This window comes from Rhinolophus ferrumequinum, chromosome 4, assembly GCF_004115265.2.
Source record: "Rhinolophus ferrumequinum isolate MPI-CBG mRhiFer1 chromosome 4, mRhiFer1_v1.p, whole genome shotgun sequence".
In the NCBI taxonomy this organism is placed as follows: domain Eukaryota; kingdom Metazoa; phylum Chordata; class Mammalia; order Chiroptera; family Rhinolophidae; genus Rhinolophus; species Rhinolophus ferrumequinum.
The window spans coordinates 89,147,812-89,175,656 of record NC_046287.1 but is presented as its reverse complement, the minus strand read 5'-3'; the positions used below and the strand labels follow the sequence as shown (position 1 = coordinate 89,175,656).

General features: G+C 37.0%; 1 protein-coding gene across 1 annotated transcript; it reads left to right on the top strand.

Annotated features, from left to right (window-relative positions):
• The first annotated feature begins 267 nt into the window (after positions 1-267).
• ITM2B (integral membrane protein 2B) lies at positions 268-27,589 on the top strand. The gene is made up of 6 exons (XM_033104066.1): positions 268-567; positions 21,730-21,858; positions 23,129-23,335; positions 25,048-25,158; positions 25,599-25,749; positions 26,878-27,589. The coding sequence occupies exons 1-6, from the start codon at positions 451-453 to the stop codon at positions 26,961-26,963; spliced, it is 801 nt and encodes a 266-aa protein (XP_032959957.1). The 5' UTR covers positions 268-450; the 3' UTR covers positions 26,964-27,589.
• The last annotated feature ends 256 nt before the right edge of the window (positions 27,590-27,845 follow it).

Genomic DNA, 27,845 nt, shown 5'->3' with positions numbered 1-27,845 from the left:
ATGCAACATTGAGCATGGAGGTAAACTGGCTGGAAGCGAATTCAGAACTGGAAAATCCAGGCCCCCACCTACGAGCGCCCCTCCCATCATTGCGGGATCACGCGTGGGACCTGGGGGCAAGAGAGCGCCTGGCTTACTGCCAGGCCCCGCCCACCCGTCCGTCCGCCTCTGCCCCCGCCCCTCCCGCTCTCCTGCCCCCGCCTCCAGGCCGCACAGCTCCGGCCCCGCCCCGAGGGGCAGGCGAGCTGTCTCCGCCCTCGCCCGGGAGGTGGGAGGCTGCCGGAGAGGTGCCGCAGTAGCCGCCTCAGCAGCCCTAGAGTCAGCCCGTCATCCTTAGCCGCCGTTGAGCCGTGCCCGGAGCCCGGCCGAGGAGGCTGCAGTCGCAGCCAGAAGCCCGCAGCCCGCGCCTCGAGTCCGCCGCCGCGCTCCGAGGGCGCCCCAAGCCTCGCCATGGTGAAGGTGACGTTCAACTCGGCTCTGGCCCAGAAGGAGGCCAAGAAGGACGAACCCAAGAGCAGCGAGGAGGCTCTCATCATCCCCCCCGACGCCATCGCGGTGGACTGCAAGGTCCGAGGGCCGGGGAGGCCGGGGGTGTGGGCGCTTGGCCGGGCCGGGAATGCTGCGCGGGGCCGGTGCGGCTGCAAGCGCCGAAGTGGCGCAGCCGCCGGGTGCGGGGCGCGAGTCCTCGAGAGCGCCCAGCTCTTCCTGTTTCTCGGGCGGCTCACCTTTCTTGTCCGGCCGCAGCTTCTTTGTAAGAAAGTGCGTGTGCAGGAAGCGGTGCGTAACGCTGGATCGGGGGCTTGGGAGACCTGGAGAGAAAAGAATTGAAGAATTGTGCGGAGTTCACGGTCCTTGTTGCAGTCGGGGTAATGTTCGTGGGGCGGGGACTGGGCTGCTTCGTTCTGGAAACCAGCGGCGACATGCAAAACAACAAAAACAACAACAGAGTTTGGCACTTCCTCCCAGTATAAATAATGTGCCTAAAATGGCTGACATCATTGCAAGCCTAAACCTCTGTTGCTTCCTACTTTCGTTTCTACGCTGAACAGCACTTGGACTAAGTCCAGCTACTGTTAGCCTTTTAATTTTAAAAGCATTTTCTTCTTTACCTCCTTTTTTCACGGCCCTTCGGTATTGGCAAGTGAACTTCATGGGGGGTTTGAAGATGGGGAGCAAGGACTTGAGGGTGAGAGGAGAAAGAAAGCAAGGTGACGGTCTGCTCAGAGTAGGTTCTGGCTGTCGATTTTATAATTAAAACAAGTGTTGCCCGTAAAGATCAGTAATTACTATGTGGATGTTAGTGTAAAACCGACAATGGCTTTTAAATTATATCAGCATCTTTATAGGACCCCTTAGGCTAAGTGAAACTGAACGTAAGAAACTGTTTTTATAAAATTCTCTTTTATTTTACAAAATCTCCCTTTTAGCTCTAAGTAAAATCAGGAGTGGAACCAAAATTGTGCTAACTTCAGTTGGTATTTTTCAAGACTTGTTATCAATACTAAGGCTAAACTTAGTTTTAACTTTTAAAAAAAGCCAATAATTTGTGTGCAGATATGAATAATATGCATTTTTTATATGGTCTAATGAAAATTACTACTGAAAAAGAGGCTACTAATATACTATAAAAATGTTTGAGAATATAATGTTAATCTTGATGTAAAAATGTTAGCCTATACTTATTTTTGGAAGTGTTCTAGTTAACACAAACGTCAGGGGTTGATTTTTAAATGATTGCCTTGCCTTGAAAGAGGAACAGTGAACTGATTCCCTAAAAGGATTAAGAGTTTGGCAGTTGTATTGTTTTCCTGAATCCATTGCAAACAGGCTTGCTCTTACAAGAAAATGTTTGGAATGCACAGATCATAATTCCAGTAGCAAACTATTAGCTCTCTAATGTTTATCTAATATTCATTGTACCTGAAATAGCTTGATGGTCAGGTGTCGGGTCACCACAATCTCAAGTACATATGTATATAGATAGATTTTAATTCTATTATATATCTTTTTAAAATCATATAAACAAATATGACCCCTCCCATAATAGAGAGAAACTATGGGATGATGTCACTTCAGACAGCTTTTCTCTGTTCCGCTGTAGTGAAGGAGATTTGAAACACTGCAGAAAAATCAGTCAGTTTGCTGGGCAACTTTAAGTCTGACTTTTGACGATTTCTGTCCTTTCTGAAATGGTGACCCTATTTTCAGATCCTCAGAATTTCTCACAGTTTCACTGTATTTGAATTTGTGGTCATAGCAGCTGTAAAAAAGTAATCATTCATAGTTCTGTGCTTTGTTTTCCGTTTCTGTATCCTCAGATCTCCATATCCAAAGAAAAATACTGGAACTAAGCTGTGAGGGCCAGAGTCCTCCTTTGTGACCACACAGCAGTCATAGAAGAAAGGGTAGATACAAAATGACTAATTCTTTTTCTAGCTATAAGCTCAAAGATTCTTCAGTGCATGACAAAATATTGCTCTATATTAAGAGTAGAACCTTATAATCAGTCAGTCACTTAATGGTAAATGAAAACCCTACATAAGAGAGGTTTGTGAAAGAACTTCTGATCTCTTCATCTTAGAGCTTGGGCAGTGATTACATAATACTATCTGGCTCCTCGGGGTGACTGTATAGTAACTGTGGAGTTGGACTGCCTGGATTCTGGGGCATTTCCTTGCCTGGTTGCTTGAGAGAATCAAGTAAAGCTAGTTATGGACCAGATCTCCCAAACAAAAATTTTTAGTACCTTTAAACCTAGACCACAATATCCTAAAGACCAGCGTTTCTCAAAATATACTCTTAAGGGTCACCTCCTCTGGTATCATCTGGGATTCTGGTTTAAAAATGCAGATTCTACTACCTCATGCTTCAGGAATTCTATCACTCCAGTCAGCTGGCTTATGTAACAAGAATTCCAGTACTTTTATACTGCTCTTGTCTTTAGTATTTCTTAGCTCTTTTCTCACTTCAGGGTGAGAACCCTCTGGAAGCAGTTCCATTGACCCTTCTTCAATCTTGTCTTTTCAGTAGCTATTGATCCAAACAGCCATGTCTGTTGATTATGTTATCTCAACCAGCTTGCTGTTTTTAATTCTTTTCCTACATTTTCCCCTAAACTATTTTCACCTTCCCTTACGGGTCCCAATTGGCACAAAGCTCTTAGAGGTATAGAAACAGCAAAGAGTAAGTAGTACCTAAGTTTTGTGCACATTTTATGTTATAGGAAGAAATTCATTTATGTTTGTGTCTATAACTTTGAGCTTTGCAAAATTGTTATATGTGTGCAAATATCAAAAAAGGTACTTTATGTATTGAGTCAGAAGTCTCAGTTTTGTCATTATGTTACTGTTTGATCTTGGGCTGAAGTTTTTAGTTTTCCTTATCTGTAAGGTGAGAAGGTATGAACAAATGGTCTGTAGGAACTCTTCCAGGTTTAAAATCCTATGAAGATGCTAGGATTACGTAGTTATATTTGACAGGAATTAAATTGTTTTCATTGTGAAAAATAATGCCTACCTCCTCATCCTGACCAGAACGTTCCCTTTTTCCCATGTTGAGCATGTTATATTCCTTCCTCATATTAAGCTGCAGTGGGTCGGAGAAAGGAGATGGATAAAGGTGTTAGGTAATCAAATACTCATTTTGGGTTACCTCACTGTAGAATAGTAATTGTCAGCAGCTCATTTTGGTGTAATGCCTAATTATGGAACACCTTTCCCAATATCTGACCTCGAAAAAGCTAAAGTTTGCTTCATAGGTATTTCTGCAAGGAGTTTTGCTGATAAAGTAATGTGCTTGTGTAGGGGAGAAACTGGGAGGGTGAGAAAAAGTGAAGGACTACTAATCCTGTAAGGTCTGAGCTACCCATCCCAAAATGGCTATTTGGGCCCTAGTTATTTACACTTCCTGGCATTTCCTGTTTGCATTAACAGGACAGAAAGGATTGGTAACTTAACTGTTTGGCGGTGGTGGTGGTTTGTTCTGTTTTGTTTTTTTTAGGGGGGTGGGGTGGGGCCAGAGGAAAAGAGGAACATAAAATATACAATATCTACTAAAATGTGTTGATCTTTAGAGAAGAGATTGGGAGCTTGGTTCTCTTGAACAAGTGCAGGTCATTACCTAGTAATTGTAAACATTGGCCAGTAAAAACTTGACGGTCATTACATTTTGGTTCTCTATGAGGGTATTGATATCTGAGGTGAGGGATTAGTACTGGGAGGTAAATTAATTGCCCTGTGCATACCAAGTGACTTGGCAGGACCTCCTGTGTACACACGGCCCCGGGAGATGCTGCCGCTGTTGCTGCAGAGAGTGGACAGTTTGCATATTGTACAATTGGAGGACAGGTTACCTGCCTGGGGTATTCCCGGTGTCATCTTAAGCATATTTTTTTTTCCGGACTAGACAAACTTAAGTATATTGTCCTTGGCAAAGTCGGAAGTTTGTAAGACGTTATGGAATTCAGCTCTGCCATATAAGAGAGAGGTTTAAGTGCATAGAGGTATTTTTTTAACCAGAAATATCTCTTGGAACACATACTACAGGTCTTTTGAAGGTGATTTAGAATTTAACTTACGAGGTTTTCATAATGTATTGCTAAAGCTTGACTTGCTTTGTGTGTACATCGAAAAATGTAATAAGTAGTGATTGTGTGTATTTTATTTCTCTTCTATCATACTTGTAACTTAAATATCTGGAGTATCTGTTCAAACGGCATTTTCTTTTTTTAAAAGTAAATGCTTTCTGAACTCACATTATAACTAAAGCTTCTTAGATTGTGTTGTCTATTATTGTATCAGTAGAGGAAGATTCAGAAAAAAGATTTCTCCTGAAATACGACATCGATGGATTTATTCTCTTAAACTTTTTGGTAAACTTGTAACTTTTTATTAGCGCTCAGACTGAAGAAGTTAAGTACTTTGCCATTGAAGAACTTCTTCAGGCCACAACTGCTACCTGTTAAATAAAGGATTTAACAATTTTGAATTTCTGAATGAGGTGTTTTTTGTCTGTATGATGTAGAAAATAGTAACACCGGAGCTACGTTTTCAAGAAGCTTATATTATGTGTAGGGTTATTTCTTGGTTCTCATGTTCTTTGCACAAAGCTTAACAATGAGAGTCTTTTACAGGGTAGATGGCTGCAAATTGAAAATTATATTACAGGTATGACTCAAAGAACATTTAAAAAATCATTTAATTGTGATTATCTCCTTTAATGAGTATTTATAATAACATATTCTTCATAGCTTTAAGGAAATCTACAGTACAATCCTACTTTTTAAGTGTTACCAGCAATTAAAGGAATAAAATTATTTTAAACAATTAAAGATTTTTAAGCTCTTCGATTAGAAGTGAAAACTTGCGTGAAGTAGTTCTATAATTCTACCATTTAGGGGAAAAAGCAAGAATAATTTTAAGCAGAAGAATTTCAATCCTGAGTTATAGAAATGAGAAAATTACTCTAGTTTTTATGATAGAGAGCTATTCTAATTTTTCATTTAATGTTTTATCTTTTAATGCGGATAAGTTTCCAGACTTAGAGCTAATATAAATATGTCCGAAGAAAAATTAATGTTGAAATAAAATTTGCAGTTTATAAGTGCTAACACTTTCAAGTTAAATATCTTGAATTTATTTGGGAAATTGACACTGAGTATGGTGTCAGATATTTAATGACTTTGAGATTAAAAAGGCATAAGCCTTTTTGACATAGTTTTGCTGGATTTTTGTATGTTTGTTTAACTTTTAATGCCAAAATTATTTTTAAAACTTTAAGTCTGTTTTGCAGAATGATTTAAAGCTTAAATCTTGAATTATTTTCTTTGCTTTTTAAATATGATTATAATTATTTAATGTATGAACCAAAAGGGTAAGTTGCATTGTTAAGTAAATCACTTGGATCATTGCAACATCCAAAAGAAGACACATCTTTGCTGGGAAAAATGATTTTAAGAGCTAGTCAATCTAGATCTGCATTTCTTAAAATTTATTTTTGTTAGTCAACCTCTCTAGTATTTCTCTTCTGCTGTATATATACTACTCTGTCAGTTTTTACCTTTCATTTTGTAGCTTTCTCTTTTGATTCATTTTTTTCCTTGCTTTCATTTTAATGCTAGGGAAAAAAAAGTCCCAAGCCCATCAGTTTTAGCTATGGCAGTGCTAGGCATATTAAGCAGAGAGGGCTAACTCAGTGCCTCCTTGGTCCAAGCAGATGAATTAGTGAAGCTTGGTTTTTTGCATATTGAACAAGTTAGACTGTTAGACATTAGACATTTTTATTTTTTGCAAAAATGGATCCAGTGTTGCTCGATCCTCTAATATAGAAAGGCATGCTAGAATCAGGGTTTTTATTTGAAATCTGATTTTTAAATATTAACAATTCATACAAGAGTTTTAGGCAAAGGCACTGAAGGCCTGACATGGACCACTGTTTTACAGTCTCCTTTCTAGTGAAGAGCAACGCTGGCAAATTAATGGCCCATGTGTCCAAATACGGCCTGCTGCCTGCATCTATATGGCCCATGAGCTAAGAATGATTTTTATATTGGTAAGTGATTGGGGGGGAAAAGTCAAAAGAACATTTTTCATTTTTTGCCCCAGTCACCTTAATACAAGGGTACAGTTCAGGAAGCAGTGCTGTCTAGTTATTGAGAACTCAAGGCTGTTGTAATTCAGTTTAAATGCTGCCACCACCACTTACTGTGATACTTTGGGTAAGTTACTTCAACTCTCTGTCTCAGTTGCTCCAGCAAAATGGGGAATATGATAATCCGCAAAAAGTTTATCATAATGCCTGAAACAAAGTAAGACTCAATAGGTACTAGCTGCTATTATTACTACTACTGCTATTATAACTCTGTCATAGTTTGGCATTGATGAAAATTACATGATGTGAGACCAAATGTAGCATCTGTGGTGTTTTTCTTTTTGCTTAGATTTAGCTTTGCAGATGTCCTTTGTGAACTATTCTAAAGACTTGTTTATACTGCTGTTTCATTGTTTTAGTTTTTGTTTATTCCTGTTTTTGTTTTTTTGTTTTTGTAATTTTGTGTATTACCTACTTACTGGCCTCCTAATATGAAAATATAACCTTTTTTATAATTTTTACATATCACACACATAATCTATTCTCCTGGTATATAGTTATAGTAATTTCTGGTTAAATTGATATTCCATGCTTTTATAATTGACATAAACATTATTTACATCTGAGTAGTAGTGTATAACTTTATTCTGCTTCCTTTCTCATGCAAAACCTTTTTGTTATTTGATTATTGCTTGTTGGACTGAGAGGAAGGCTTGCTTAATTTTCTGTATATTTATTGCTAATTTATCCTCAGATTCTCTGACAGCAGTATAATTGCCTTTCTGTATGTACAGACTTACCAGATAGCTTATCACGTTTTCTTCCTATTTTCCTGGTGATGTTCTTCTACTTGACATTTTTCAGTCTTACATCCAGACTGGTTGCACTGTAGGCGTGTTGCTATACGGATGTCCTGAGAGTAATTACCATCCTCGAATTGAATTACTTTTGTCTCCATCCCATGTTGGATCTGCAATTTTATGAATCTGAGAAAAAGTGAAATCAGTTTTTTTTTTTTTAAACCTTACAATGTCTGATGATCTTACTCTGTTCTCACATTTAATTAGTAATTTATCTGGGTATAAAATTCTAGGTACCAGTAATTTTTTTCCACCATTTTAATGGCAGTGCTCCATTACCTTCTGGTCTGATGCCATTCTGATTCCTGGTCTTTGTGCATGACCAGTTTTGTTTTTATTTTTACCCTCTGTTAGCTCAAGATTTTCTTCCTTATGCTTTTGGCTTTTAAAATTTTTGACATAGTTTATCAATTGTCATTCATTTTCATTCTCTTGCTTAAGATTTATTTATTTGTTTATCCTTTTATTCTCTAGAGCTTTCAGGAGGAAGTAAAAGATAAATGTTTAACTGGAAATCAATAATAGGACTTTCAACTCAGCTATCTTGATAGCTTTTTAAAGATGTATTAGAATATTTCCTTTAACATTAAAATGGACTTAATGATAATTAATAATAGATAATAATGGAAACCATCTGCATTATTATTAGCACTCGTTTAAGGTCAGATAGGACAGCCTAGAAAGATACATAAGGCATCTTCTGGTCCTCCTCTTTAAAGTTCCAAACTTGTCTCGTTCTTGAATAATTTTAGAGACAACTCACTACCAACTTTGTGATTTTGTTTTGTGGCTTTATTACTCTAATTTTACTTAGGTTTCATTTTTAAAATTAATACCTTACCTTTTCATTTATTTTGAAATGCTTATATGCTGGTATGCCTGAGTTATTTTTCTTTATTATTTTTGCTCTTTGCAAATGATTTTAATACTTTTTGTTACTATCCTTTGTAATTTGATGACAAATAAAAAAAGTCTAACACATAGTGCTTATTATAAGTGTGGCTCAATTGAAGTAAACCCAGTGTGATAGAATTCTGTAGAAACTCAGGCCATGTTGTTTGATTGTATGTGAGTATTACCAGTTGTGACATGGTATCACTTATTACCACAGTTCATTTGCCATAGCTATTATTTAGTCAGGTGGTTGACCTAATAGCTGCATGATTTTCCTTCCCTAAGTAGCACATGGAGTCAGATGATATTCAGGCATTTCAACACATAATTTTACTAACCTTCTCTGGGTTTCCTTATATTTATCTGTAAAATGATGTGTGGGACTAAGTGACTTTTCATGGTCCTTCCATAGGGGGGGATCTTTTCTTTCTGAGAACTCATCTGATCGTATGTTCAGAGTGCGCACCTACTGCATGACCAGACACTATATGAGGAAGTTTTAAATTACTAAGACCCCCTTCAATAAGCACCTAGTGTAGCTGAGAGAGACCAACCAATTATGTAAACAAAATTAATCACAACCTACTTAAATGTCTGTATCTGCTTTCACAAGAAAACAATACCCCCAGATCCAAGAGATAGGAGAGTGATATAATAAGGGAGCAAGATCAAATGACTGAGTATCGTACACGCATTTAGTGCTAGGCATAGGGTTCGAAGCACTTTCTACATGTTCACTATATAGAGACAGATATTCCTGATCTCAAGAACTGGAATTATTTTTCTAGTAGTCATTTTATATAACTAAAAATTCTAAACTTGGACAGAAGATTTCTACATTTAAATTATTTTATGCTTTCAGAAGAATATACTTGGAATTTTCTTACCAAAATTTCTGCATTTTAAATTGAATTACTCATATTTGAATATGAATGTAATTATCTTGTTGAAAAACATTAAGATTCAAGATTTATACAAAAATGAGTGCAGAACAGGTTTACTTTTTTACTCTAATCTTGACACTTAATTTTATAATGAAATAGATTAAAACATTACTATCATACTTAAAATTTCCGGGAAGACAGTTGATATTCTTATTAGGAACAATGTGTCTCATGATTCAGCCAGTGGCAGAAGAAATCCCTTGACCAGTTTATTCTTGGTAAAGGCTATTATTAACAATCAGTAACATTTATATGTAATGCTCTTTATAAACATCTGCCTGTTATTGCTGGTCTGGACTTTTGACTACCCATTACTTTTAAATCCCATTACACATAATCCCATTACATATAATCCCATTACATATAAAAATATGTAGAAAATACATTTTTAAGGTACGTATTCATGTATTATTATTCTGCTTTGCACCAGTTACTCTGCTTGTACCTAATGATGTAAAAGCAATTAAGTTACGATCTAGCACTAAAAGCATTTACAGCCTGATTTTTTCTTCTTCTGACCTATTTTTTTAAAACCTAGGCCTGTGCTAAGTTTATATAATGCCAATTTGGTTCAGATTTCATAGATTTCTCAAAATAGATTGTTATGCAATGGCTTTAAATTTTAATTTTGTTCCTGTATTGCTGTATGTATATGGTAGGATTTCTTAACAGTAAAGGACGTTAATGAGAAATCTATTTGGCAGACATTGTAATGTTAGAGTTCTCATTTTTTAAACTTCCCCCATCCAAAGTGCAGATTAATGCATTAACTTTGTTATCCATGTAGGCAAATCACTTGGAAAATTGCTTCCTTTTGGTATGTCAGATACAACATTTGGTAATCAGTGCTATTAATAATGAATATAGATAATTAGATCATGGGTGTTTTGTTTGTTTGTTTGTTTTGATGCTTCTGTACTGGGGAAAGAAAGCTAACATAGAAGTCAGGTGAACAGAACATGTACCAGTGAGAAGTGAATGATAAGCATTAGTCGGAGCAATCTCGGACATAATTTTGTGGTTCCAAGAATACAGTTAGGAAGCATTTTTAAAATGGGTTATAAATGATAACCATGGTTTTGTTTATGTTAAAATTCTTATTGGAATAGCAAGTGCTTTATTTTCCTCTCCAGTAAGTCTTTTCAGTTGGCCTTTTCAGTATTCTGCTGTAGATTACTTTTTATTGGCTTCAACCTCAGCAGATACTTATTTCAGCTTAACTTTCCCAGCCAAGTCAGCTGGTGATGGGAGTAATAATACCTATCATTTATTGAGTGCTTCCTGCTTACTGTGTACCAAACAGTGATTTAAATGCCTCACATGTATTTCCTCATTTAATCTCCACAACAGTCCTATATAATCCACATTTATGGTGAGGTCATTGAGATGGAGAAGTTAAAATACCACTTATCTAACTGTTCCCCATCCTCCAAAATTTTGACATTTCTTATCTGCTTATCTTCTCCTTAATAGGTTTATATATTTGTTTCAGCTTCTTTCGTATCATTTAATTGGGGTCTTAGAAAACAAATCCTATCCTTGCTGCTCAGAAGTTGGGAAAAGAGAGGACTTCGAGTTTGCTGGAGTATTGAATACTGAAAATTTGGCCGTTTTAGGTATACAGTTCTGATAATCTTGACAAATGTGTATAGTCATGCAATTACCACAGTCAAGACACAGTATGTTTTCTTCACCCCAAAACATTCCTTCATACCACAACATTCCTTCATACCAAAACATTCCTTCATACCATTCTGTAGTCATTCTTGTCTCCCACTCTGTTCCTGTTTTCTGTTCTTATAGTTTGCCTTTTCTAGAACGTCATGTAGATGTTGTTATAACTTAAGTAGCCGTCTGTCATTCTCCTTGTTACCTGTTCTGAGAACTGGGATTTGTCTTGAACAGCTTTTTGATTTCTGTGGCCCATGGACCAGGGTTTTCTTTGGGCTTGTCCAGTCCCTGCTATTAAAAAATAAGACCGGGTCTCATATTAATTTTTATTTTACTATTAAAAAATAAGACCGGGTCTCATATTAATTTTTATTTTACTATTAAAAAATAAGACCAGGACTCATATTAATTTTTGCTCCAAAAGACGCATTTTAGCTGATTGTCGGGCTAGGTCTTATTTTTGAGGAAACATGGTAATTCTACAGTTTGGGAAACAGTATAAAGCCAAACAACAAATCTATGGGCAGCAGGCCTGTGCATCCCCATATTTATCCATATTATCAAACATGTTTTAAAATGTACGTTTCTAAACAACTAAAGCTACTTCTGGAGGTTCACTAGTTTATGCTACTCTGAGTTGAATAAATTACATTGATTTTTTTTATGTATTTGCCTCATTTTTGTATTTAAAGTGTTTTCATTACATTGTTTTTCTTTTTTTTTTTTTTTTTTGGTAATAGAATTTTTAAACAGATAATTTTCTCTTTAGTAGTCTGGTTCCTAAAGTGTCGTTTGCTTTTGCTATTATAATGCAAACTAGAATATATGAGAACTTTGGCAAAAATGTCTCTTCATTCATTCTATAAAGAAAGCTCAAATAGAAGTGCCTGAGGATGTGAAGTGATTTGTTAGTATGGGAACAGAATAAAAATTATGTAAAAACCCTTGCATTTTGTCTGAGTTAAGTTTATAATTGAAGCACATTTACTGAAGCTTTTTTTTTTTTTAATTGGGGAATGGGAACAGGACTTTATTGGGGAACAGTGTGTATTTCAAGGATTTTTTCCAAGTCAAGTTGTTGTCCTTTCAATTTTAGTTGTGGAGGGTGTGGTTCAGCTTCAAGTTGTTGTCCTTTCAGTCTTAGTTGTGGAGGGCGCAGCTCAGCTCCAGGTCCAGTTGCCTTTGCTAGTTGCAGGGGGCGCAGCCCACCATCCCTTGCGGGAGTCGAACCGGCAACCTTGTGGTTGAGAGGACGCACTCCAACCAACTGAGCCTTCCGGGAGCTCAGCAGCAGCTCAGCTCAAGGTGCCATGTTCAATCTCAGTTGCAGGGGGCATAGACCACCATCCCTTGCGGGACTCGAGGAATTGAACCGGCAACCTTGTGGTTGAGAGCCCACTGGCCCATGTGGGAATCGAACCAGCAGCCTTCGGAGTCAGGAGCACGGAGCTCTAACCGCCTGAGCCACCGGGCCGGCCTTACTGAAGCTTTTTAGGAACTGATTGAGGTGACCTAATTCTTAACTAATTGAAGTACCAGAACAAAAGTTATTCTTTATTTCGCTTAAGATCTAATTAAGTAATTTTACTTTATCATATGATAAGATTTATTTGAATCAGAAACTAGTACAGTGTGAGAGTGAGAATCCTTTGGAAAACCGTGTCTTTCTATACCTGCAATTGAGTGGTGATTATAGGCCAGTGTGTGCTTTAGTGTCTTCATTTATAAACGGGGGTAAAAACTTAGGTCTTAGGAAGATTAATGAGATGATAATTGGACAGCACCTGTGGGAGATCTTTTACCTCATCAGCGTAATTTAAGGTGCACCAGTTTTATTGCAGTACATAGAGAGGAAATGTCTCTGTGACTTGTTTTAAATTAGGCCAGGTAAAGTTATATACCCCAGTGAAGAAGCTGTTGTTCATGAGTAATTTTCCTTTTTCTTGTTGATTTTTGTTCTTTTTTAATTAAGAAGTAATCCAAGCATTAAAAAAAGAGTTGGTAATATCACATTTTATGTTTTTAAAGTCTTAGGTATCATACATACACTGTATGTATGGTCCAACTTGCCCTCCCCCCTTTTTTTTTGGTTCAGCATTATGTTTCTGAGGTTTATTTCAAAATCAACAGTGCTGGTTGATTTCATTTTAGCTATATTATATGAGCCTGTAATACTTTATTTTTCACTTGATGGACTTTTAGCTTATTTCCAGTTTTTTTTCCTTTCTTTTTTTTTTTCCTTCCATCGCCATATTTATTTGGCAAAAAGAAAGGATTGCAACCCAGTATGTGCAGACATGGCAGCCACATGTACACCCTGGCTGGCATGCCAAAATGGAGGGGTATTTATAGAAGGGAAAAGGAAGTTAAGGGAAGGGGTAGTTAGAACCATAGAGCTTTATTGTAAACATAGAGTTCTTCCTGTAGGGTTCTCGTGTGCAGGGTTCTCACGCTTACATAGAGCTCGAGAACTTCCTTAATAAGCCCTAACTCCTCCTAGAGATCCTCCCGACTGATTGTTTAAAGTTCCAGTTAGTCTTTATCATTCCCCCTTTTTGATCGAGATCTTTCTCTGAAAGCCTCACTGATCAACAGTCAGGTGTTCCAACTTCAGCAGCCTTTTTGTCCCTCAGTGTCGGGAAGGATGTCATCCCTCACATCACAGGGAAAGTGCATGGATCGGGAGCAGCTTCTGTCCAGGGTTAACAGGCAATACGTGCAGGACATTTTCATTCTTTAAGGGTGAACCATCTGTAAACCAAGAGAAATCAGCTTTACCCAGTACCGTCTTCTGCAGATCGTCACAAGGAGTCAGGTGATGCGTCAGTGTCAAGCAGTTATGAGGTGCCTCATCAGTCTCAAGGGAGGAGAGTAGATGGATTGAGGTTATTACAACATGAAAGAGTTATGTGAGAAGTGGTTGACAAGGATTTATAGGAAGTAAGGTGACTGAAAGATGCCAGGTATGATGAGAGCTTCTGTATGAGATACGAAGATGGTTAGAGGGGACCCCATAACAGTTACCTCTGTGGTCAAGATGAAGAAGTAGGTCAGTAGCAGCAATGGCTCTAAGGAAAGGGCGGTATACCAAACCACATGTCCGGTTGCTGACTACAGTATTTTAGGGGTCTGTGGTGGTCCCCATGTTTTTGAGAGTACTCCAAGGGTATTCCCTTTCTTTTCATGCTCAAAAAGGAAAAGGGGAATCTGATAGTTAGGGTACCCAAAAGCAGGTGGGTTTATTAAACTCTCCTTTAAAGCTTTAAAGGCTTATTGTCCTATTCTCCCCATAAAATTGGGTCAGGACTTTTAATTCTTTGGTAAGACATATAGAGGTTTTGCCATAAGAGAGGGGTTTGGGATCCAATTTCAGCAGTAGCCAACTAGCCCAAGAAAACTTCACAATTGACACTTAGTTTTTGGCCTTGGGAAACTTAGGATCCATGAAGCCTATCTGGATCCAGGTGTGTAGCTTGTTTGATGGTATCAGGTGTCCCATGTATCAAACCTGAGTTTGGACAAATGAATTTTTCTTTAGAGACCTTATGTCTCTTTAAGGACAAAAGTTCTAACAGATGATGTTATCTTCCTGTGAGGAGACCTGAGAAGAAGAGAAAGAAGTAAAATCATCCATATACTGCAACACGGTGGAATCTTGAAGGGAAATTATATCATCCAAATCAGTCTTCAGAATTTATTAGAAATAAGGACTTTCAGTAAAACCCTGAGGCATTATTGTCTGGGTAAATTATTTTCTATCCCAGGTGAAGGCAAAAAGGTATTGGATAGTTTCATCAACCGGGATGCTAAGGAATGCACTACATAAAGGAGTTACAGTGAAGAATCTCCTTCCACTTGGGACAGATGCCCGCAGCACGAGGGTCAGGAACAGGGTGTCAAGGGATATCTATGTTGTTTATTGCTTGGATGTCCCAGACAAACTTGCACCTTTGTCCCTTTGGCTTTCTCACAGGTAAAATAGGAGTGTTACAGGGACTAGTGCAAGGAATAATAAGGCCTTGAGTTATATATAGTCTATTATGGGCTTTGTACCTTGAAGGCCCCTTATAGAAAATTAATTCTGGGAAAAGGTTTTGAAGGATCAGTTTGAATCTCAATACGAGGTGCACTGTGGATTCTGGCAATATTAGTTGAAGATTTTGCCCATGAACAAGATGGTAGTTGGTACAATGGGGACAGTTGGTCAGTGCTGTTAGATTCGGCTACTGTACCGTCGAAGACAGAACAAATAAAAGATGTTGAGAAACGATTTAATTCACTTGATTGGTCATTCTGACAGTTACCATCAAATTCTAACATTTCCCCCTTTCGGGGAAAAGGATATTCCAAAATGATACTTCTCAAGGAAATCTCGGCCCAATAAATAGGAAGGGGCAGACCTAAGGAGAAAATGATGCGTATCTCTTAAGGGGTGTAAGCAAAAAGGAATAAGTTCAGAGATATTAACCTGTTAAGGTTTATTTGAAATCCCCAGTAGTTGAACTGTTTTATTACTTGGAGGCAGGGACTATTTTATGACGGGTTGAGTAACAAGAGTATATATAGCACCAGTGTCAAGAATAGCAATAGTTTCCTTATCAATTTGAAGAGAGATTTCTCCAAGCCAGTTAAGAGAAAGGACTGGAAAAAGCCTTGGTAGTTCTTGGAGCCCTGTAATTAGGGAGGACCTTGAGAAAGTTGGTTAGAAGTTTGATTAGAAGGCTGAGAACATTAGAAGTGTTTAAACTTAGGGCAGTCCCTTTTCCAGTGTCCTGGCTCTTGGCAATAATGGAAAAGTTTGAAGGAGTTGTCGAGCAAGTTCTCTAGCTTCTTCCCCAAAATTGGAGGTTTGCTTTTTCTAAGTCCCCTTTGGGATTTTCCCATCGGCCAGTTCTGATCCAGTGTTAGGGCTGCCTTCACCAACTAACACGAATTAGCAAACTTGGAAGATCCAGTTACCTTAGGGAATGCCTATACAAAGTCTCCTAACTCAGCTTTAATCCAGGAGGCTTGTGAAACTTGGGGTCTGTTAGGCTCCCCAGAGGGTTTAATTTTAAATGGGAAAGTGCTAAATTCAGAGGAAGAAAAAACACAAGAGGATTCAAGGGAAAGTGGAACCGGAACCGGAGGCAAGGAAGGTTGTAGTGGAAGGCAAGACAGCCTCTAAGGTGGGCTTGAGGCGAAAGAACTGGGGAAGAAGCCTGAGGCAAAGTCTCCACAGTAGGACAGGCTGCACCCAGAGATGGAGCCTGAGACAGTGGAGTAGACGAGAAGGGCAACATGCTGCAAAGAGAGAACGTGTGGCGTCGGACACCGTTTCCTCCTTAAATTTTCAGTATCCTGTTAATTTTATGACTTTATTTCACAAAGAGGCAACTTCCGATTCTTGGTCTCATTTGGAAGCTTCAAAATACCATTCAAAATAGGCATTCTACTCAGTTTTACCAATTTTAGAGCTATTATTGTCCAATTCGGTTTTAAGAAAATGAAGTTTGGGGATCTCCAAAGTTCCCTAAAGTGGCCACTGACTGAATTACTTTTAGAAAGATCTATCCATTTAGTTAAATACGCACATGAAAATTGCCTGAGGCTTTTAACCCTATACTCAGCTGGGGTCCCTGGTGGAGGAGGGAAGTTCTTAAAATATTTAGATAACTGAGATCCCATTTTTCGGAGACTTCTCTCTAGTGCAAAAGGGCCCAAGACAATTTACAACAACTCGAGCAACCTACAGGTCAGATACCAGCCGGCCTCACTCCAGAACAGTCTGATCACAGAGGACCGGCCAAAGGTTAAAAGCCAGTTCTTGGAAAAGAACGAGCGTCAGAGAGTCCCCTCGTGGGCTGAGCTGAGTACTGAGCGGTGATCCTCTCATTGAGGCTGTGCAGTCAAACGAACGCTGGGCCAGCCAAGCTGACTAATTTCAGTGGAAATGACCTTTGTCCCCAAAGGGATCTTTAGGTGAAAGCCAGCTCTATCTCAAAGGACAAACTTTTTCCAAAGAAATCAAGCTGACTTGCCAAATCAAGTAATCACAGACAATGTACAAACAAGCAAGGCCTTTTTAACAACAGCAAAAAAACACACAAAACCTAAACATTTCCCAAATAAATTCCTGAGAGCTTTAAAATGCAAAAAGCAGAAATTCGATTCCAAGAGAAGACTGAGCTGAATCGGAGAGCAAGCAGTAAGTCAAAGCGGCTCTGTGTGGGGTGCCAGCACCTGGTTGCCTGTCTGCTCTGAAGCTGTCAGAGTTCTCTGGAATCCCAGATGACCCCAAAATGTTGACTGAAAAATAATAGCAACTAGGTGTTCTGTCACCAAAAAGGATTTATTTGGGAAAAAGAAAGGGTTGCAGCCCAGTGCATGCAGACATGGCAAGCCACGTGTACACTCTCCTTTTTTTTTCCTTATTGACAATTCTGCAGTAATCATTATTGGACCTATTCCTTTATGTATGTGTACAAAAGTCTAGGGTTATAGCCCTAGGAATGGAATTGCTGGATCATAAGATATATATCTTTAATTTTATTAGATACTGGCAAATTGTCCAAAGCAATTGTACCAACTCCTGTCGACTGTATGAAAGTCTTGTTCCACACTTTCCCCAGCACTTGGTATTATTAGACTTTTATTGCCTGATACGTAGGAGCTCAATTGATTTTTCCTTCACTCCCCATATTAAAATATAATTTACATGCAATAAAATTGACATGTGTACAATTTGGTTGAATTTGTGCTAATTATCTGAAGTCATATATTCACCACAATCCAGATGTGAAACATTTCCACCCTAAAGTTTCCTCATACCTCTTCAATCATCCTTTCTCCAACTCTAGATGAGTGAATGAAATTTAGATCTTTTCCAAAAATTATTTTTTTTTAATGACTCATAAAAGTAACAGCAGCCAGCATGGTAATAAGATGGATGGGGGCAATATAAGAATTCATCTTTATATCTGTTTGTGTTCTTGTCATTTGTGTACTTGCTAGGATCTCTAATACAATGTTGAATGGAAACAAAGAATCGATTTTAGTGGGCATCCCTCATGTTCATGAAAAGGGTATGGTGTAAGCCTGAAGTTTCACCATTAAAATGAAGTTTGCTATAGGTTTTTCCATGGTAAGGAATTTCACCTTTTCCTAGTTTGCAAAGAGATTTTACTATGAGTGGGAGTTGGAGTTTTTCCAAATGCATTTTTTATATATTCTGAAATGGTTATGGGGTTTTTCTTAACTTTTGTGTATATGGCTTTTTAAGCTTACTTTTTTCAGGTGTTAAAATATAATCATTTAAAATACACTTTTAATAAATTGCTTAGATTTAAAACTTTTCTGTCTTGAATATACTTGAATCTCTTCTCCATGACTCAGATTATAATATAGCGTGTCATTTCTCCTCCATGCATAATGTTAATTTTGGCTGTAAATTGCTTAAGATATCAGCTATATCTTAATCACATTTGCATTTCCCATAGGACCTAGCACAGAACATTGCAAATAATAGACCCTTAATAAATGTTAAACAGGGTTGCTGTTCTCTGCTAAATAGCTACAGTCTGGGGTACATCGTGAATTCTTATGTTGCCCCCACCTATGTCATTATGCTGGCTGCTGATGTAACATTTGTGGGTCATTAAAAAAATAAACAACCAAGCTTTTTTAGAAAGATGTAAATTTCATTCACTCCTCAGGTATTCATTGAGTACCAACGAAGTGTCAAGCTTGGCTGGGAGCTACCAGGACCGTCATGCACTGCTTACCCACAGGGATCCATACTGAGAAATGTTGGGCGATTTCGTCATCGTGTGAACATCATAGCGCACTCACACAAACCTAGATGGTACAGCCTGCCACACACCTAGGCCATATGGGATATAGCCTGTTGCTCCTAGACTACAAACCTGAATAGCATATACTTTACAAAGCAGCAAAAGATTAAATCAAGCACAAGAGAAACGATGTAGCCAAGAGATGCGGTGGACAGGAGATGTATGAGGCTGCTGCCAGGGTAATGGCATAGAGTTTTACAGCAAACTTTTTTTTAATACCGTGTTTCCCCGAAAATAAGACCGAGCCGGACCATCAGCTCTAATGCGTCTTTTAGAGCAAAAAATAGAAACACGATCACAAAAGAAAAGAGATTAGGTAAACTTCAGAATACCTGATAGCTCTTTTATAAAGTACATGACTCCGGTATTTGGACTTTGGGTCTATAATTTGGTAATTCAGAGACTCATTTTCGGATTCTTCAGCCATGGTTCACATTGTTGAGGTGCTGAATAAATAACCTGTGAATAAGTGAAGTATTTTATAAATTTGAGAAATTTAAATTTTTTTATATTATCGTCATAGTCCTAAAATGTGATTTTTGAATAAACATGAGAATTCAAACTCCGTAACATGGTATACAGACTCGCTTTTTGATCTGCCCCATTTACCTCTCCATTCTCATCTTTTGTATCGCTTCCTACCATACTGGGCACTCCAGCCATAACACATGAGGCCCTTGGAGATGTCATACATTCTGGCTTCATGATTTCATTCCTCCTTTGCCCTACATATAATGCCCTTTAATTCGGACTTCTGTGTGGGGAATGAGTATTTGTCCTTCAACATTCCATTCCAGTATTTTCTCCCTTGGGAAGTCTTCCCCAAACACTGTCATCCCTTCTTCAGTGCTCTCTGCATTTCTCCTGTTAGAACCCATCGTGTCATATTTATATTCTCTTTGTATACTCGTATTTTTTAGGTTGATTTGAATGATCTCTTTCTTGACAGAGGCTGTATTACCCAGTGCTTAGAACATAGTAGACATTCTTGAAATTATTGTTTGTTGACTTAGTTAAAAATGATCTCTCAAAAGGCCTGGAAACTTGTCATCAATTTGACAGTGAGGGCTGCGTATTCTTTTATGCAGTGTCTGTCCATGCTCTTTGGCTATTCACTTATGTGCTACTAGAAGAAAGCTTGCCAAACAGTGTGGGTGTTGTACACACATTTGACTATCTCAACAGCTGATACCAAATGTTTAGAAATGAGTATTTCCATCTGTCATTTTTATCCCCCCACCCTGCCTCTACTCTAATATTAGTTAGGAACTATTTCTTTTCCTTCCAGATATTTATTTTTGATCACACAAGGGCTCAAGTAAAACTCTTTACTTTTATCATTCAGTTTTCATGTTCCCTTATGACTCCATGGAATTCTTGTAACTTTCTGTTCACAGTTGGGATATCTTACTATATGGCTTAATAAATTCCTCTATTTGTATTCTCGTTACATACTACTTCCTTGCAGTGCACTCATTGTCTTAAGTCTACATACAGTACAATGACAAGTACGCGTACTACAGCAAAGAATAATATTCTCACAGTGTTTGATCTAGTCCTTAGATTCAAAGGCCTTTGTTCTACAACATTAAATTTTATGTTGAAAACCTCAACCAACCTAGGCACGCACTAGCCTTAAATTGTTCTTGGTTGTCTGGAACATAAGGGATTTGATTTTCCCCAGTAGTATTAAGTTAAAATTCCTCATTTTAGAATTGAAAACATAACTTTAGCTTTCATTCTTTTCTAATTGAATTCTTGCTTCAACCATATCCAGCATTGCTTATACAATTTTTCTTCCTAACTTTATTCTATTTATCTGTGGAGGCCTATGTCAAGTCTGCTTTCTCCCTAATCCAGCTCATATTGAGTTCTCCAAGTAAAAGATAGAGTTGTGTACTTGGGGCGCTGTACATGCATACTACAAACTAGACCATCTTTTTATTATGATGGTTTCAAGTCATTGGAGCCTTTGTTTTGCTGTCTGTACTATTTCTTGAGCCACTAGTTATGTAACGCCAGCAGCTAATCTCTTTCATTAGCTCTTTGCACATGAACCTGGGTACAAATAAGAAATTAGCTATAACTGAAGTGACAGAATAGAGAAAGACAAAGGGAGTATCTAAGGATTGTGACTCCGGATGACGTTCTAATGTTATATTATTTCCTTGAGAGGATCAACATTAAAATTCTAACGATTGTATTCTAGTTGCATATCTCCTGACTTTGTGAGTTTTTCTTATTGAGTCTTTCTCAGAAAGATCTTATTTGGAGATTTCCTAGACTTTGTTTCTACTGATTCTATCTTAAAAATGAAGAACTTTGTCAAGTGGGAAAGTGGGATTATAGGATTCTTTCTGAATAAGTTTGTCCAATTTTTTGAGATTACAATTGTTCAAAGAATTTGGTTTGTATTATTCTGTTCGTTCTTATTTTCCTGTTACTTTTTCTTGTGTATTTTTAGGAATGGCTTTATACATGGTATGACATATTAACTACCTGCAGCAGGGTAACATAATTTTATAAGTAATCTAACATACCCTAAAGTTGCTCAGCACCACAATATTGCATGACAAAGTTGTGTTGTAACCTTTTCTGAATTTTTAAATGTTAGAAGATAGTTTAATCACCAAATGTTATGTTGGGAAAATAGAAATTATGGAGTATGTCATTGCTCTAGAGATACGGGTAGCAGGTGTGATGTTGAGTTAAAAGAAGGCAGAACTCTCCCAAGGGACTGGTGTCTTAAGAGGCATTTTGATGAGTCCAGGCACCACCACTTGAATCGCTTCAGGGTTGATTTTGACTAGAGACCTGACTCCTTTAGTCTTTATATCTTTGCTAATAAAACAACAACCTTCAAGGTTTCTTACAACCCTATCCTTTCTGTAATTCTGACTGGAGATGTGATATTGACCATCAGTGTGTTTCATATCTTAGGACCCAGATGAAGTGGTACCAGTTGGCCAGAGAAGAGCCTGGTGTTGGTGCATGTTCTTTGGACTGGCATTTATGCTTGCAGGTGTCATTCTAGGAGGAGCATACCTGTACAAATATTTTGCACTTCAAGTAAGTGGAAAAATGCAAAGGACTTTTTTTTCCTTTCCTTCATGTGTATTAAAAAATTGGCCCTAACGTGCCCTTAAGCCTTCACTTTTGTCTGTGGCCGTTAGCCATGGTGGTCCTGTTTTAAAGCTGAGTAGGAAAGTCTCCTGAACTTAAGTTTGCCGAGCCTTTTAGACAGCTGTTTGGACAGAGGAGCGCACTGGCACTGCTTCTCTCTGCCTCTTACGTAGTCATTAGTTTCCCTAAAGAATTGTGTGACCTCAGCAGTAATGCTGAAGTGATGTAAGACGAAGTTGTTTACAACTTAAAGTATAGTAATCCTAGTGGGTTAATCCTTCTGGGCAATAATTCAGTAGGCTTAGTGTTTTGTTTTTTTTAAGAAATCTTGGGAAATTAGCGTTAATGACTATGTCAAATATTTTAATTTAAAATTTGAGAAAGTGTTGACAAATAGATTTTATTAAATTAATTTAATTTTGAAATATTCTTCAGAGGATGTATGAATTTCATGCTCATTTTCTATCTTTTTCAAGATGATGGCATGTTAATAGACATTGATGAAATATGACTCGTCTTTGTTTAATACAATCGTTTACAAGAAATATATTTGATGAAGGAAAAATCATTTGCAATTTCATTGTCCAGAGATAGTATTTGTCTTAATGTTTTGTTATGTATTCCTGGTGTTTATTTTATATATATATGTATACATTTTTTTATATAATCTTTATACTGATTTGCTGTAATGTGATATTTTCCACTTAATGGTGATATATTTTAAGGAAAAATCAGACCTACATGCCTGTGTAAATTTCAGAAAAATTGTCTCTCTTTTGACTAATAAGAGAAAAATCACTGAATCAGTGAATCATATCAAAAGTTTTAAAAAATATGTTCTTTCAGGAAAAAACATGTATTTCTGAATGTATTCTTTTATAAAAATAATGCCTACAGGTAGAAATAGGCCTGTGTGTTTTTTCAAATTTACTTGTCACCAGATGGATAATTGCTTTTATATCCTGTTTTTGTGGACCACAGAAAGTAAAGGGGAAATCAGCTGCTTTTCTCCTTCTGAAGCCATTTTTTAACCATACTTCAAAACCTGATCTTACAGATTGTGTTCACTCTGTAATTGGACTGTCTGACTTATCACCTAAAAGTAACAGATTGCAAGCAAAATGCTGTTTGCACAGGAGTGGCAGTGTAAGTAATGCTTCCCTTTAAAAGCCTGTCTCCCGCTAAATTGCTGAAATGGTGTTTAAATTGTCCATAGCCGGATGACGTGTACTACTGTGGAATAAAGTACATCAAAGATGATGTCATCTTAAATGAGCCTTCTGCAGATGCCCCTGCTGCTCAGTACCAGACGATTGAGGAAAACATTAAGATCTTTGAGGAAGATGAAGTTGAGTTCATTAGTGTGCCTGTGCCGGAGTTTGCAGATAGTGATCCTGCCAACATTGTCCATGACTTTAACAAGGTGAGCCGCGCGCGTGTCCCTCGCTGTCAAAAGATTCAAGTGTTTGATTTATGCTTTCTGTACCTTTAGTTTCAGTACTTGCTAATTTATTCTAGTTAGAGTTTACTTTTTACTTTAAAAACACGGACCTGGGTTTCTTCTGTCCTCCAAGATAAACTCTCAACATCTGAAACAGTCCCTCTGAACCTGACCTTCTCTCACTGTAACCTTTCTTCCTTCTCTTTGCTTTGTCTATTCGAAAGCCCACTTTTTATGGCTCCTCCTCCTTTGCTGGTAAATTGCTATTATTTCTTTAGTGCCCCCCATTTTCTTAGATAAGAGATGATTGGTGTTCCCGTTTCTATGTAGCATTTTCAGAAATTCATAATTTCAGTTCTGCATTATTTGGTAATCTATCTTTAAGTTCTCATTCTACATTTTCCCCCAGCTGTTGAAAAGGGTTATGCAATACAAAAAAGACAAAGTGAAAATACAGTGAATACCCCAAATCCTCCACTCGTTCCAAAATTTTATATTTTCTTCATCTCTTTTTTCTCACATTTGATACTTGACTCCTAGGTACTTAAGATGTTGTCTGTTAAGAATGAGGACTTCTTCTCTACCTAACCATATTATTTTCACATCTAGGAAAATTAATGTGATAATATAGTATTATTTAGTCTTTAGTTGACATTTAATTTCCCCCAATAACTTTTGTCCCAAGAATGTTTTGTTTTTACCAAACCAGGATTCGGAGAATCAGAAGTTCCCATGTTAACTATAGACATTTACATCTGTATAGAAGTTGGCCATTCTGAACATTCAGACATATTACTAAAGTTACCTTTACAAACATTTCATACCTGATAAATGTTTATAAGCAAGCCAGTTTGAAAGATAAACCTTGAAGTAAGGTTTATTACTTACTTCAAGGTAATAAACCTTGCCCGGAGCAAATAGTAAATATAATAATAACTAACACTTACTGAGCTCTTAAAATCTAAGTATTTATGTGGTTTGATTTAACTTCTAATCCTCAAAACCATCCTGTAGACAGTCTTTCTCAATCAGGGTTTCTCATCTGAACTGTAAGAACACTTACAATCATTTAATTGACTGTTATTTCACTTCACTAAGGATGGTATGAACTAGTACCGTGTTTCCCCGAAAATAAGACCTAGCCGGACAATCAGCTCTAATGCATCTTTTGGAGCAAAAATTAATATGAGACCTGGTCTTATATAACACCCAGTCTTATGTTATAGTAAAATAAGACCAGGTCTCACATTAATTTTTGCTCCAAAAGGCGCATTAGAGCTGATTGTCCAGCTAGGTCTTATTTTTGGGGAAACGTGGTACTATTCTAGATGCACAGGAGAGAAGTTAATTTTTGCATATAATGAATGGATTCCTTTGAGGGCACTAGCATCTATAAGTGAGGAAACTAACTGAATCTCTTAATTAGATAATAGGTTATTTGCAGGTAATTTTAATAGTCGATTATCAGTTATTATTAGAAACAAACCCCTGATAAGAATTTTACTCTTAGTAGCAGTAATTTTTTTTCCATTATTACTTCATTCTTATCCCACCAAATTCTTGATTTGCTGAAATGCAAGTGACTTATACATTCTAAAGCCAACCCTTTTAACGGTACAAATTATGCTTAAAAATCCAGTTGCTGCCTGTGTTATAAATATCAATCTAACGAAAATGTATCTTTTTCTTCCCAGAAACTCACAGCCTATTTAGATCTTAACCTGGATAAGTGCTATGTGATTCCTCTGAACACTTCCATAGTTATGCCACCCAGAAACCTCCTGGAGTTACTTATTAACATAAAGGTATAAAATTTTCAAATGTTTCTTACTAGTGATTCTGTTACAGTATTTTAGAATTCTCTGTAGAGAAACTAGCCCTTTAGGAGCCCATTTTACTAGAAGTACAGCCAAGAATTTTAGAGAGGCACTAAGACTCATGTTTGTTTGTTTTTCCTAATTTTGAAATTAAATTATAATTTGTTAAATTATACTTAAGTTTTCCTAAAGGGCCAGAGAATATATAGTAGGCTTTCAAGAAACAAGATCTGTGTTATAACTATTCGATGCTGATGTCATAGACAACATGTAAACAAATAGACGTGAATGGTTTCCAGGAAAACTATAAAAACAGTAGTTTGCTGACGTCTGTTCCAACTATAATCTCTGAGAATTGTGTCTGTTTTCTTCGTCCGTTCAGTGTATTTTTTGAGATGCTCATGTAATATATTCTTTTCCAAATGTAGGCTGGAACCTATTTGCCTCAGTCATACCTGATTCACGAACACATGGTTATCACTGATCGTATTGAAAATGTCGATCACTTGGGTTTCTTTATTTATCGACTGTGCCATGACAAGGAAACTTACAAACTGCAACGCAGAGAAACCATTCGAGGTAATACTTTTTAATGTGAAAGTGCTGGCAGAAAAGTTTATTTCACTTCATTTTGTTAAACTAGATTTAGGTATAGGCTAATTGTTGTTACCAATATGCTTGTGATGAATGACAAAATAAAACTATTGTTGTGTCACTACATAATATTTCTAGATTTCTGAATTTCTAGATTTCGTAATCCTAAAGCCACTCTTTTTAGATAGACAGAATATGTGAATGTGAAACGTCATTGCCTTGACATGCTGTTACGTAGCTTACTTTCCACATAATCACCCAGTCCAACTTTCTATCATACCACTTTGGTACGGCTGTGCTGCGAGGGTTCTTCTTATCCAGAGGGTCGCTAGAGAAGCTCTTCATGTGTATGCTCAGGGATCTGGATTCCAAGCAGATTGTTTGCCTTTTGGATCTCTTTGAAGATAATCACAGTCGGGTTAATTACAAAGGAATTTGGCTGAGGAATTAAGGGCATTGACACAACTAATATAGCTTTGCCAAATCTCTTAACATTTGTTTTCTCACCTGAACAATAAGGATGACAGTATCTCCCCATTTCCTTTCATGATCATTGTAAAAATAAAATGAAAGTACATGTGAAAGAGCTGTGGGAAAGGAAGAAGTGCCACTCAAATACACTGTGGGGTGATTTCTTTGGAATTGTGGCACCCAGTAAAATGCTCTCCTGGCTTTTGTTAGCACTTTTAATAATACTGTTCTTTTACCTCGGGCTGATGAGTCGCCTGAAAACTGCTGCTTGATTTCTTACATTTTTAAATTATCTTAATTGTTCATAATTTTTTTAGAAGTCAGACTTACAATAAAATTTGCTATTTTTAGTGTGCAGTTCAGAGTTGCAACAAATCACCACCACAGTCAAGATATAGAATATTCCTAATGCCTTTAAGGTCTTAAGTTTGTATATACAGCATTGTTATTGTTACTAAGATCTGTTAAGATAGTTCAGAAAAGAGGAAAATTATTTTCTCCAATGGTAAAAAAATCAAACTATAGAAGTTCATAGAATATAGAGTAAAATATTTTCATATTTCTAAATAATAACTGTGAGGATTAATGTGAATATTTATTACTAAAGAACCAAAAATTTAAAATCTTTTCCTTCCCAAACAGGTATTCAGAAACGTGAAGTCAGCGATTGTGTTACAATTCGGCATTTTGAAAACAAATTTGCCGTGGAAACTGTAATTTGTTCTTGAACAGTTAAGAAAAACATGGAGAAAAATTTAATATCACAGCATAACCCCACCCTTTATATTTGTGCAGTGATTATTTTTAAAAATCTTCTTTCATGTAAGTAGCAAACAGGTCTTCACTATCTTTTCATCTCATTAATGCAATTAAAACCATTTCCTTTAAAAAATCTTTTCTTCTTTCCAAGTGTGGTGTCTTTTATCTTTGCATTAGTAGTTGTACAAAGTCATAGATAATAGTACACTTCACCATAGATCTTAGGAGTAGAGATTTTTATGTTTTGATTATGCATTTCCAAGAGGCGTGGTTATCTAAAGAGTAATCATATATATGCACAAGTAAAAATGGACCACAGTGACTTATTTGTAGTTGTTAGTTGCCCTGCTCTTTAGTTGTTTAGAGCATTTGAGCACACATTTTAATTTTCCTCTAATTAAAATGTGCAGTATTTTCAGTGTCATATTTAACTATTTAGAGTATGGTTTCCACCTCAGTGTTTTTAATATCCTAGGTATCTGCTGTAATAATACTTTAGAAAATGTTTGGAATTTAAGAAATAACTTGTGTTACTAATTTGTATAACCTATATCTGTGCAATGGAATATAAATATCACAAAGTTGTTTGACTAAAGGCCTGTGTGTTGTTTTTCCCATGTAATAAAACCAAAGAGTAAATCGATTCTTCATATCTTAAGGTATAATCCACATAAAAGAAGAAACTACTTTTTAAAATTCAGTTCTATATTTAGTAAGTAAAATCATAGATTTTTTTTTTTAAAAAATCCAGCTTTTTAAGTACTATATTCTTCATGGATACTCTTAAAATAACATCTAAGACTCAACCTTGAAAGTTGCTATTTAATACATTTTAAAATAATGTTTTTGTA